This window comes from Eubalaena glacialis, chromosome 11 (assembly GCF_028564815.1).
Source record: "Eubalaena glacialis isolate mEubGla1 chromosome 11, mEubGla1.1.hap2.+ XY, whole genome shotgun sequence".
NCBI lineage: Eukaryota > Metazoa > Chordata > Mammalia > Artiodactyla > Balaenidae > Eubalaena > Eubalaena glacialis.
This window is the reverse complement of record NC_083726.1, coordinates 69,117,783-69,131,432: the sequence shown is the minus strand read 5'-3', so window position 1 is coordinate 69,131,432 and position 13,650 is coordinate 69,117,783. Positions and strand designations below refer to the sequence as shown.

Genomic DNA, 13,650 nt, shown 5'->3' with positions numbered 1-13,650 from the left:
CTAGAAATTATAAAAGTTGAGGGTAGAAAACCTTTTATAATAAATATAGCACAAATCATGGACTTACTTGAAAAATTTCCCCCCTTGTAGGCCAGACCATTCCATCTACTCATACTGACTCCTGAAGTCCTAAACACCAACTAACCACGATTGAAGTAAAGGTTCTGAACATATCCTCCCTCCCCATTCCTTGTTGCTTCTTACCTACTTCTGTCTAATGCTCCCTACCAGCCTCTTGGCTGCATGACTGCAATTTTAAATTTTCACCTTTGAGTTCTAGGCTGGGCCTAGAGATTTACAGAAAAACCCAGACCCCTGGCTCATAAGGAGGGGTGGGGGGATTTCAGGAAACCTTCACCCTAACTAGCTGCACTTGGAAATCAGAAAATGACTCTTGCGACTGTTAGTTTGAGGTCTCTGCTTCTCCAGCTGCATCCATACCGGCAAAATAACAGTGTCTGTAACCACCCTTGGTTCCATTCAGCTGCATTTCTGATTTAAGTGACACACAGATGCATCTGATGGACATTTTTAAAACCACATCTGGAACCCTAACTGCAAGAGAGTTTAAGAAATGTATTTTCTTTTTCTTTTTCTTTTTTAAGGATTATAATTTTTTAAATTTATTTTATTCAAGTATAGTTGATTTACAATGTTATGCTACTTTCTGCTGTACAGCAAAGTGATTTAATTATACATATATGTGCATTTTTTTAATATTCTTTTCCATTATGGTTCATCGCAGGATATTGAATATAGTTTCCTGTGCTATACAGGACGACCTTGTTGTTTTTCCTGAGAAACGTATTTTCAGTCTCGTAGTCTCTCAGTTAGGAAGTTAGAATACAGGCTGAGCGAGCTCATCTGCCTTGTCTGCCTTTGTGAGTGAAGAGGTCTGACTAGTTTCAAGGCCCAATAAAATGTCTCAGCCCTTCAGCAGCCACCAGAATGCTCCCATCTACCAGAGTGTGCCTTGTCCTTAGACATTGCTGGCTACAACCACCAACGCTGTGTAGTGGGAATCTTCTTCATCTGCTGCAGGTTTTCTTTAGCTGTTTAATGTCCTGATTAAGAGGACGAGCTGGTTTTGATTCCCAAGGTCCTAGGCAGCCTTCTCTCTTATTATCTATTCGTATAAGAGTCCTGTCTCTCACCAGTCAGCTAGAGCTGCCTGGTGTGTGGTTTGCCAGAGAATATAAGTGCGGAGTTCCCCACCGGAGTCCGACCAGTTGTTTCATTGCAGGAAGAGAGAGAGAGCAAAAGGTACAGAACAGGAAATTCCTGTCCGACGTCATGCACAGTCACCCCAGGTCCCGGTGCTGTCACTCTGGGACACACAGCATTGTGACTCAGCAGCCATGTAGCCCAGGAGTGCTCCAGAACGTTGGGTGGTTATACTAGGCTACCAGGGTCTTTCACGGACCCTGCAAAGTTCTGGGCTCTGTGAAATGAGGAACTAAGCAACTCCCACCCATTCCCACAGCTCCCAGGGTTTGTGCCCTTCAAGGTTTCGAGGATTTGCTACCCAATCATTATTTTTCACCAGGCCATTTCTTCCTTGCATGGCAGTTATATCACTTCCCACTCAGAACTCCTCAATTTCAGGATTTGGTAAAAGCAGTCATTTTACCCTTTATGTTCAAGTTCAGGGAGGAAGGGGAAGGGTACCCGCTGTTTCTCCCTGATGGCACTGATTAGAATTGTTTCTATTGCTTTTTGTGAGAAGAGTAGTTTGATTTTCATAAATCATCTGTTGATACTGTTGCTAGATAGATACTGAACAAATAAATGGCTGTTACACTCCCATTTTAAAGATGTGGAAAATGACGCTCAGGCAGATTAGGCAAATTACCTGAGGTCCCCAGAGACAAAAAGCGACAAGCACAGAATAAGAGTTCTGCAAATAATTTAGTTGTCATCAGTGTTTTTAGATCAATGACAAAATGCAATGTATAGTAATAAAGTTGTAGCAAACTTTTAGAAGGATGCAGAAATATTTATTTGATATAATTGCACTGCCTTGTGTGGGGTTCTGAAAAATGGGTTAGAAAATGATGGTTCCACATCCTTGGTCCTACCTCACCTACACAGGTACAGACTTTTCTTTCTGTAACAAGAATAAGAAAGCCCCAGCCTTCCAGCCTCATGAGATCAGTCCTGTTTGTTTCATCTATGCCTACCTGTAGGTGCCAAAACACAGATGGACTTTCATGTCTTGCCTCACAAATTCCTTTAAAAATAGATACGTTTGAAGATACAAATTCGTGAAAGTAAGCTGCTTTTTTTTAATAAAGTGAAAAGTAATTTTCTTTACTTAGCAGAGGAGGAAATTGAGGATTTTCTTCATTGAAAATCAATAAAAATTTCAAAAACATCTGTATGTCTAATATTTCAATGAAAATGACAAAATTTAGAGGGATTACAAAAAACACAGGGAAGGTATCCAAAGTGGCTTTAGAAAGCTTTTTCCAGGCTGGGCTCATAAAGAGGCTATTAATGGAAAGACACCCTCTTCTCACCCACAGTCCCTTTCTTTAGGTTGGAAAGGGCCAGTGGTTTCCTCTGATGTGCAGTCCTAGTGCTTTGAGTGAGTGGTGGGGTAGGACGGTATGCTTGATTATTCCTCAGTCTGTCTATCCTGAATAACTCCCAGCAGTCGCGGGGCTAGAGCTGCCGCAACCTTACCCATCAACAGTCACATTCTCAGCTCAGCTCCTCCAGGCCCACATGACTGGCAGAGCAGAGTGTGGTGGACAGTGGATGTTCAGGCATAGCAGGGAGCAGTGGGAAATCAGCTGGGCCCTCCGAGTGCATGATTCCATCCTTCAGGTGTCCCAGGTGGTGGAGGTCCTCCAGTTTCTGGGATGACTTCCCACAGTACGTTCATTTAGCTAATACTTATCCAGTGCCTGCTGTGTGCTAGTGTTTCCCCTGTGAGCAAAACCAAATCCCTGCCCTCAAGAAGGTGACATTCTAGTGGGCATGATAAACAATAAACACGGGAGCAAATATAGGTCAGGGCGCATGAGTACTATCCATTCTGAAGTGCACAAGTTGAGGTCAGCATAGGGAATGAAGTGTGCCCTTTTGGACACAATGTACACTAGCATTGGACTGATTTCATAGTTGCAGAGGGGGACACAGAGTGGAAAGAACTTCATGGGTGGAAGGGGTAAGGCAATGGTGGCAGTAGAATTCTCAAGTAAATTAAAAAGTAGGGGTCTTCTGTTTGATGGGGATGCATGGTATTTATCAAGGAGATGTGAGCCTAGGGGACTTTCGTAAGTGGGTGACTTCCTATGTATACTGTGCCGCTTCATATGCAGCCCAAGGAGAGCTGGCTCATTCCCCCAAGCAGGGGTCTCTTTTCAGAGTATCTGCCCATGCAGCCAGCGTGGGTCAGGTGGGGAGCGGGAGCGGCCAGATGCAGCTTGGTCCATAGTTACCTGGTGCCCTCAAGGCTTTCCTTCCATGGATGCTTCATTTCCCCCTGGATAGAGGCAAGGGCATGAATGGCTGGGCAGGTTCTCAGTGGTGCAGGCAGCGCTCTCCATACTGAACACTCACCACCAGGGGCCCCTTGTATTGGCTATGGTCTTGGCTAGATGAGGCTGTAGGGTAGCTGAGCTGTGGCACCATGCTTCCATTCCCACAAAGAGGTCTATTTTTTTTTTTTAATAAGTATATTCTTTTTTTTTTAATTAATTAATTTTTTTTTTATATTTATTTTTGGCTGTGTTGGGTCTTCGTTTCTGTGCGAGGGCTTTCTCTAGCTTTCTGTAGTTGCGGCAAGTGGGGGCCACTCTTCATCGCGGTGCGCGGGCCTCTCACTATCGTGGCCTCTTGTTGCGGAGCACAGGCTCCAGACGCGCAGGCTCAGTAGTTGTGGCTCACGGGCCTAGTTGCTCCGTGGCATGTGGGATCTCTCCGGACCAGGGCTCGAACCCGTGTCCCCTGCATTGGCAGGCAGATTCTCAACCACTGCGCCACCAGGGAAGCCCAAGAGGTCTATTTTTGAAGGTTCTGGTCAGGAGTCACAAATGCTCTCTTACCCACAAATGCTCTCTTACCCTGGGAAGGGCACACAGAAGGAGAAAGAGGCCCGTCCTGAAAGCAGGGGCAGCCAAATCAGTCCTGCTGTCAGAGGTCTGACAGATGAGTCAGTTCAGTTTCTCTTAAAAGTTGTTTACCTAGAGGATTTGGAACACTTGGGTGACCCGAGAGTGTCAAGAAATAATACCCAAGGGCTTTGTAGCTTTCCCTCTCCAGTGTTAATTCATCCCCCTGTAGCTGTCATGCAAGGAGGTGGAACTTGGTGGACTGTAGGCCATCACCTCTGCTCCCTGATGGCGCCAGTGGATTACAGTGTCAACTACAACTTGGGGGGCTCTTGGGGGGTGGACATCATTCCTATGTAAAGAGGCCCGGAAGCCTCACATAACTCCCACACTGGGTTTCAAAGTTGCACAGGGGGACTAGCTGCCTTCCAGTTCCCCAGCCAAGCAGGAGACAAGAAGTGGCCTCCCCCACTAACTGTGTGCTCTTTGCATGCATTGACAGCAGCATCTGTGGCAGAAAGCTGAGCTGCCACCTATACTTGCTTGTGAACATTGGGTCATCACAGCAATGGCATCGTGAGGGTTAGTGTACCCACAGAGGCACTGGTGGGATGGAGGACAGTTACTAGCATTGTGTCCTGGAGGAGCAGTGCTGGAATCAGACACTGGGCAGGCACGCAGTGATGACATCTCAGCAGAGTGGGTGCCACGAGACAGAGCCAAAGGAAGGCAAGTTATGGAGCAGGCAGCTTGGGCAATACCGCATCGTAAGAAGGGCTTGGGCTCTGGAGCCAAGGATGCCTTGGTTTGATACCTCAATCCTTATCTCGGGCAAGTATTTGAAGCTTTCTGTGCCTCTGTTTCTTGGTGTCCAAAACGGGGATAGTAATAATAGTTACCTCAGAGAGTCATGAGGGCCTTTATAGATGTTATGTCATTAAGCTCACAGCAGCCTACGAGGTAGGTTCTATTTCCCCCATTTTCCATGGGGGGGGTGGGCAGGCAACAGGGGCTCAGGAAGTTGAAGCACTTTCACCAGTAGTCATGCCTCTAATGATTGTCAGAACCAGAATTCGAACTTGATTCCAAAGTCCAGATTATCTCTGGGAAGTGGGTGCTTTGAGCATTTCCATTGTCCTTGCCGGCAGGGAGCATTGCGTTCATGTTTCTCACGGCCCATCGCGAGGTTTCCCCCATGTCTCCGACTGCCTGCAGCGGGGCTGCAGGATTTCAGGGCAGCTGGTCTTTGCTCTGCACTCAAAGGCTCCCTGTTCTCTACAGGTTGATTCACAACCCTGACTGCTCAGTAGAGCTTTCCAAAAACAAAAAACAATGCACAGACCCAGTCCAGACCAATAAAATCAGAATCTCGGGGGTGGTGCCTGGGCTCAGTATTTTTCAAAAGCTCTCAGTGCTTCACGTGCAGGCAGGGTGAGAACTACCCCTCCGTAGTGAGCTCATCCACTCATGCCCCAGTTACCACAGGAAAAATTCTCGGCTCAGCCTAGATCTTTCTCTGGAGTTCTAGACTTTTACCTGCCTACCGGGTATCTCTCCTGTGGCCCACAGGCAGCTGATCAGAACCGAATCAGTAATCTTCTCTCTCAGACTTGCTCCTCTTCCTGCCCTTCTTATTTCAGGGAATGGCACTAGAATTTAGGACATCGCCAAAGCCAGAAAGCTGGCGGGCATCCTTGACCTCTTTCTCCCCCTTCCATCACACCTGCATGCAATCTGTCTACCTGTTAAAACGCCGTCTTCTCTCACCTCCCGGCTGAAGCAGGCCTCATCATGGACCTGCCAGTAGGTCTCCCTGCCTCTAGTCTCTTTCTCGACTTCCTTCAGTGTCTCCTCCACCTTTAAGGCACACAGAGCCCTTCGTGATGTGCCCCTGCCAACTCTCCACCTGGCTGTCCCACCCGCCTCACCACACCCTGTGCTCCCTTCCAGTCTGTTTGCAGCTCTTGGAAAGTACCTGGGTCTCTTTGGTCTCTTGCCTTTGCACGCACGGCTCCCTAGGGGGAAATGGCCTTAACATTCCACCTTTACCTGATCAGCTCTAAGGCATCTCAAAACTCAACCCAGTGGTCCCCTCCTCTGAGACAGCCTTGTTACATTCCGGCTCTGTGTGCCCAGAGCACCTCGTGCTTACTTTGATCACAGCTGTCTTAAAAGTCCACTGTAACTCACTTCACTGTAATTCCTATACACCTAGGCGCTCCTTGAAGTAGGGACCATATCTTTTTTTTCTCTTTATTATCAACACATAGTAGAGACTCAAAAATATTTGTAGATGGAACAGTGTTTACTCCAGAATTTCTATATAGGAAGGGCTTAGGGGTAACAGTCTGATTGGAAGAAGGGCCTAGGGGATTTACCCTGAAACCACATTTTCAACGAACATTTAATGTTGTTTTTGTCTAGTATTTGAAGTTACAAATCTTGAAAAATAATGATTTCTAAAAATTATTTTATTCATACTTTACACAAGATTGAGAAAAATATCAGTTTTCCACATTTAAGAATATTGTTTTAATTGGGGTGACTTGGGTGGTGGAAAATAAAGATTTGGGGACCACTGAAGCATTCTCATCCCTGCACCCCCAAGCCCTTTGAAAGGAAGAGAGGGAGAGGGATGCAAGGAGGAGCAGACTAAAGGATGGACCATGAACTGCTTTGAATTATAATAGTTGCTTGTGGTTTTTTGTTGGCAATAATGTGCTAAGGGCAGATGCTTTAGCAGTAGACACAATCAGATGCCTTCTGACCATCCCATTACTACCCTTCCCATGACCTATAGTCTGTTTTCACAAGTTGAATAAATTATCAACATTTTCCTTTTAAGAAAAGCATTAACTCATTTTTCTCTCTTTCAAATATTAGTATCGCCTATAAATAAGTAAAATTAGATTTTATTGACCATATACAAAAGTGTTGTGACTAATTAATAGTATTCAGTACAGATTTCTGAAGCATCAGTCATCACTGAAGATCCACATGATGCTGTTCTCTCTTCGGTAGTTACCTTGTTTTTGGAGTTTTGGAAGCGGCGCCAGGCAGAACTTGAGTACGAGTGGGACACTGTCGAGTTACAGCAGGAAGAACAACCCCGGCCAGAATATGAGGCACGGTGTACTCATGTGGTGATAAATGAGATCACTCAGGTAAAGAGTATGTTATCTAGATGCAATTCAGTCTATTTATTGCAGGGGTTCTCAACCTTGACTGCACATTGGAATCACGGAGTAGGGGCGGGCGCTTAAAAAATATTGACGCCCGTCTTCTGTCGCTATATACTCTGATGGTACTCAGTGGCCTGGGGTGCATAATGGCACAGGATTTTTTTTTTTTAAAGCTGCTCTGGTGATTTTTAATGTACAGCCAAAGTGAAGGAGCACTGCTAAGAACAGTAGGCACAGGAGATAAATGTGGTCCCTTCTTTCATAATAACAAAAATGAAAAAAAAAAACCTCTGACATAAATGTATAAGAAAAGATGCGTTGATTTGTGTCCTTTCATAGTACCAATAAAAATTAGACTCTATGACATAGATGTAGAAGGAAAGACACATTGGTTTTCATAGTTGATTCTCTGTTTTTCACATGGTCCTTCATTATTACAGCCACCTTTTCATCATAGACTAGCTCCTTTGTCTTGCACTACGCCTCGGTCACTGCTCCCCCTTCTGGTCGGTATGTGCACAGAGTAGGGTGACTCTTATGCTAACATCGGAGAAAGGATGGAGGAAGAAGGGAAACATCTGTTGAGGCCAAACTATATTCAGGCCCCGTGCTAATCATTTGATCTAATTGGAAAGGTAAATTTGCTGCTGTTACTGCTGCTGCAGAATTAAAAAATAAAACTATATAATCTCTTTGTATAAACATTCCAAAGCCAGTGAAAGACAATTTTTTTGAATCATCTGCATTATTGCCTCTTTCCATCAACACAGAAAATCTGGAGCTAATTGTACTTGTAGTCATCAGCATAAGGACAGTAGGTTTTGAATATGAATAACTCTTGGAAAGAAAATGCTTTTATCAAAAGCATCTGAAAATGTCTCCAACCATAGACTTTATAAATTGACTCACAGATTTACAGAATGTTGGCAGTAAAAGGGTCTGGAGGGAGCAGTTCAACCTCCTCATTTTATAAATGGAAAAAAATGAGGTTCAGTTACCCAACAGAAAATGACATTTGTCTTTTACAATGTAACAAGTTTTAAATAATCCCCATTATGAATAGTTCCCATTGTTTACGACGAAAGATGGGGGTCAAAGCATGTGTTGGTAAAAGATTGTACATAATGAAAGCTGAAACTTAGACAAAATCGGATGTTCATAACGTTTTTGAATACTGAAAAACAAAAGCTTATGTTATTGGCAACATACAAAACATACTGAAGAAAAGACATTTTGGAAATTTAAATCTGTCCATTTTAAATTTAAAATTGCCAACTAATAAGTTAAATTTCCATTGTAACATTGCTTGTTAAAAAGTCGAAGATGAAGGTTCATTTCTCCTTATCGTTCTTCCTCATTTTACCTTGATTGAGAACACATCCTCAATGTCTAGAGAGACCAGCGGTGTGGTGGTGAGGCCTTGGGAACAAAACTGCCTGAATTCATATCTGAACACAGCAAGTTACTAGCTGAGTGATCTTGGACAACTTGTTAAGTTCTCTGTGCCATAGTTTCCCCAGCTATAACACAGGAATAAGAAAGTTGCTTCCTCATATGATTGTGGTAAGGATTGATTGAGTTAATGGATAGAACCTACTTAGAATAGCACCTGGTACAGAGTAAATGCCATGTACCTGTTTGCAGCTATAATCACACTGTTGATTTCATTTCCAGAAAAATCTACATATATTCATATAAACTATAAAATGGAAACTCTAAAAATTCATAGTTATACCTAATTAATACATAAAGCTCAACCAGAAAACACACATTGGCTCCCTAGTACTTGCAGACATCTGTGAAACTTTCTGTCCTGCACAGACTCTGGGTTATCACTGCAGTCACTTCTAAAATCTAAGACAAGCTCAGGAATGGTATTGTCAGATACCCAGACTCCTGAGCTCAGATCATGGCAGATAAACAGTTTATTATTCACATTTGCATTTTCAAAAACTATTATTAAAATGAACACTGAACATGTTTTGTTGTATGCATGTCTGAAATTGTTAACAAGCAAGCATGCAATTATGAGTAAGGAGGCTGTGTCTGAAAACTAATTTTTTAAAAAAAATTAGGATTCAGTGACCAATTAGGAGAAAAATCATTTCGTTGGAGGAATCCCTTGATTGACTAAACTTTTTTTTTTTTTTTTTTAATTAGGAAGAAGAGCGTATTCCCTTTACCACCTGGGGAAAGTGTATACGTATAACCCTCTGTGCCAGTGCTGTCTTTTTCTGGGTAAGAATCTGCCACAGATTTTTCTAGTATCTAATTTTAAATGTTGAGAAAACTGAAAGTCGAGCTGGAAACTATGTAGTTTCATAGAGAAGATTGTTTCCAAAGAACAACTCAGCCACCACATGGAGCAACTCTCAAGGTTTCACAATATCTTCTGCTACCCGTGTCTCTTCCAGCTCCTTTCACCTCATTTGTTTAAATCAGATCTGTGGTTCAGGATTTTCAAGTTTCTAATGAAGAGACCAGACGGGAGGTATCAAGAATTCTAAAATTCTCCAAGAGTAACAACTAATATAAAATGTCTAGGAATAGCCTTAACAAAAAGATAATAGGAACTATAAAAAAAAAACATAAAAACTACTGAAAGACATAAAAGAGGCCTTAAACAAATGATTCTAGATAAAAAGACAATGTTTCTAAAATATCAGAACTTACGAAATTAGTTTTGGGTTTATTATTAATAAAATCATATTAGTAATATAATAATTAATATAATGAGAGTTTTATTAGCTCAAGAACAGCCAGCTTAGAGAACAGGACATGAAGCCCAGATATGGGCTCACTAATAATTTAATATATGAAAAGGAAGGCATTACAAATCAGAGAGGTAAGTAAAGATTATTCAATAAATGGTAATGGGACACTCGTTAGCTATTTGGGAAAAGAGAAAAGATTGAAATCATGCTATGAACCACATACTGTGATAAATTCCAGAAACATTAAAAAACATTTTAAAACGTAATACCATAAAAAACTAGAAATAAATATTGATGAATATACAATCTCTAGATGTGGAAGAAGTTTCAGAGGAAAGTATTTAAAGATTTCCATACATCAGAAGCGTCCTAAGTTTAAACAAAACACCAGAGGAAATATTTGTTAACAAATAGGGCAAAGGGCTAATTCCTTCAATACATAAAGACTTCAGAGCACTTCTCAGACAACACCAAAAATCTCAGGAGCTAAGAAAGCAGAGAAGATGAATACACATTCAGAAAGGGAAAAAATATCGTGGCAAATGTCAAACCTCAATGGTAATTAAATCAGTGCACATTAAAGTGAAATACAGTTTTTCACCTGTCAAGTGATAAGACTCTGTGTTTGTAAGGCTGAAGTGCCATAGTACTCTCATACCTATGCTGTTGGACTTTTACACTGCTCCAACCTTCTTAGAAAGCAGTTTGGCAGTACGTGTCAAAGTCAAAAATATTCATATGCTTTAATCCACTAATTCAGCTTTTAAAAACTTTTAATCAGGAAGTATTTCAAAATGGCAAGTAAAAGTCAGACATATATATATATATATACACACATATATAATATGTGTCTCCATGGTAGTAGTAATAATGTATTTTTAAATTTGGGTGGGAGGTATGTGGACATTCATTTTACTGCAAAGTTTTATAGCTCACATATATTATGAAATTTGTAAGTATTTTAACATTTTATTCAAACCCTCTTCAATGAAGAAAAAATAAAACCAAAAAAAAAAAAAAGGCAAGTAAAAGTCAGACATATATATATATATATACAGATATATAATACATAAATAATATTTTTGTTTATATATAAATGTTATATAAGTATTGATTATATATATTATATATATATAAAACCTCAGCCAAAATGTCCTCCTTCCAACCCTTCATACAGTAGAATATTGTGCAGCCATGAAAAAGTATGTCCATGAAAATATTTTATGACATGTAAAAATGTCGTGATTATGATAGGCTTAAGAATAAAATTAATATGTAAAATATTTTTATATGAAAACAATGCATAGTTCTGAATGAATTATACCTATGTATAGATACATTTTTTTTTTCTATTTTTATTTTTTATTCTTCATTTTGATAGTTGGAGCCTTTCAATTGTAGGTGACAGAAAATCAATCTCCAATTGGTTTAAACAACAACCAGAAAATGGGGTTGGGTGAGATTTCTTGGTTCCTGTAACTGAAAATCTCATATCTGAGGTATGACTTCAGTCAAGAATAGATACTGTAGCCCAGATGATGTCAAGGCTGGTTTTGTTCTGTCTTCACTCTGTGTCCAGTGGTGTCCCAGCATGGTGATTCTAGGCATCCCTCATGGGTGCAAGATGGCTGCAGCTTTCCAGATCTCACATCACATCCAAGCCAAGAAAGGTCTCCTTTAGCAGCAACCCCTGTTGACAGAGGAAGCTCGTCTTTCATGGGCACTAGCACATATCTCCTCACATCTTGGTGGCTCTTAATAGGTTATTTGCCAATCCTTGAATCAGGTGCTGAGGCCAATAGGATGAGACACCTGTTTGTCTCATACCAACTGGGATCTACATCTGGAGCCCTGGGGAGGGTGGGGCAGTCGAGCCCAAACCACTAGACTAAAAACAGAAGGGAGATTATTTACCCTAAAGCAAAATCTAGGTCCTCTTCTAAGACAGGGGACAGATCCAGTGCAGCAAAAGGAACCAGTGTCCACTAGCAGGTACTTTCAGATTTTCTCTAATGAGCGTATATTAAAGTTATGATCAGAAAAGAGGATATGTAAGCAACTTGAGGAAGGAGAATGAAAAGTTTTCCTGTTTCCTAAGAAATATTGAACCCATTAAGTGCTCTGAAGAAAAATGGAAACACGTCAAGTTTGTAAAAGTTCTGAAATGAATTAGAATTCATTTCATAAGCCATGTAGGGGGCAGTGCCATATAAAGGTTTGTGTATCTTTGGACTCTGAGTATCTCAGTTCTCTCACTTACTAGTTGCTTAATTTGGGACAAATAGCTTCATCTTTATGTGGCTCTATTTCCTCATCTGTAAAAAGAGAATACTACCTACCTCACAGGATGGTTGTGAGGATTTAAAAAATATATGTGTGCTGAAGCAATAGTAAGCATTAAAGAATCTTACCTATTATGATTACTTAATATGTAATTTTAAAAATTACTAGCAGAGTTTTAAAAAATATATATACTATCAGTATTTAAATGGCCTGTATGTGTTATGCTGAGAGGAAGACTTGATATACCTTCTCTAATACATTTTTCTCAGCCTTAATTAATTTTCACATCTAATCACACACACACACAGTGTTACTCCTTTCACAAGTATGAAGTCTTAACTGTGAAGAAAAGGAGATAATGAGATTAAAGGAGGAAATATAATGCTTTCTCTACAAACTGATAGCTTAAAAAGTAAGAAAGACATCTTTTTAACACTTTGGTCACCATAATCATAGCTAATGTTTAGATAGTACTTTTCATGTGCCAGGGCTTAATGCCCTAATTGTTTTTACCTGTAGTAACTCATTGAAGCCTCACAATAATCCTATAAATCAGTGGCTTTTATTATCCCCTCATTATATGGGTGAGGAAATTGAAACCCCCAAAGGCTAAGTAATTTGCACAAGGTCCCCCCAGCTAGTGGTGGAGCTGGGATTCGAACGCGGAAGTCCAGCCATGCTTGTGGATCACTCCCTCTACTGCCCTCCACTGGTGGAAACCAGCCTCTCTCTGTGACTGTAAACACACGACGTGATTGCTTGGTACTGAAATTCATATTCTTTATAGCTTTCTCTATCACGGCAGTCATCACGAGCCATCGGAGACACTGAGTACATGTTTCTGGAGTGTGTCCAAGAAGGTAGATGTAAGGAAAGCAGTTTAAAAACGGGATCTTTGATGTACCTTGTTCAGTGGCCAGAGAAAACCTGCCCAGTAAGGAAGTGAAACCCTACCAACCACATGCAGATTATGTTTCAGACCACCCCCACTGACCTTGGGTCTATGCAGTCAAAACTACAATGGACTAGGAAAATGAATCCTGTGCAAGTGCAGGTATAAATAACTGCCAGTTTAAGGCCTCAAGATCCGAGTATGAAAAGTGTTTATCATCAGAGACCTGCCTGCTGCCATTTCCAATAGTGACCTTGGGGCATCTCTGCAGCTTCACTGGTCCTGTTCAGAATCTCCTCAGCTACGGGAACGAAGACAGCAGCCAGCACCTGCTGACCCCTGAGTCAGTAATAGGTTCTCTGTTGGAAGGAAACGTATCCTCTTAATGGATTACAAATGAGCAAAACCCACTCATTCATAACCTAAATAATTCCATGGTTATTATTCTACAAAGGGATGTTTTCACTGGTTCTGCTAGCACAGACTTTTTTCTTCTACCAGAACATGCTACCAGTTACTCC

The 13,650-nt window shown here is 41.3% G+C and overlaps 1 protein-coding gene across 3 annotated transcripts in view; it reads left to right on the top strand.

The window, feature by feature from the left end:
• Positions 1-13,650, top strand: part of ANO6 (anoctamin 6) — a 224,993-nt gene that overhangs the window by 168,986 nt on the left and 42,357 nt on the right. For all 3 annotated transcript variants that reach the window (XM_061206584.1, XM_061206583.1, XM_061206585.1), the window contains 2 exons: positions 7,080-7,222; positions 9,401-9,478. In XM_061206584.1, the coding sequence (XP_061062567.1) occupies positions 7,080-7,222; positions 9,401-9,478 (221 nt within the window). The remainder of the gene's footprint in view (positions 1-7,079; positions 7,223-9,400; positions 9,479-13,650) is intronic.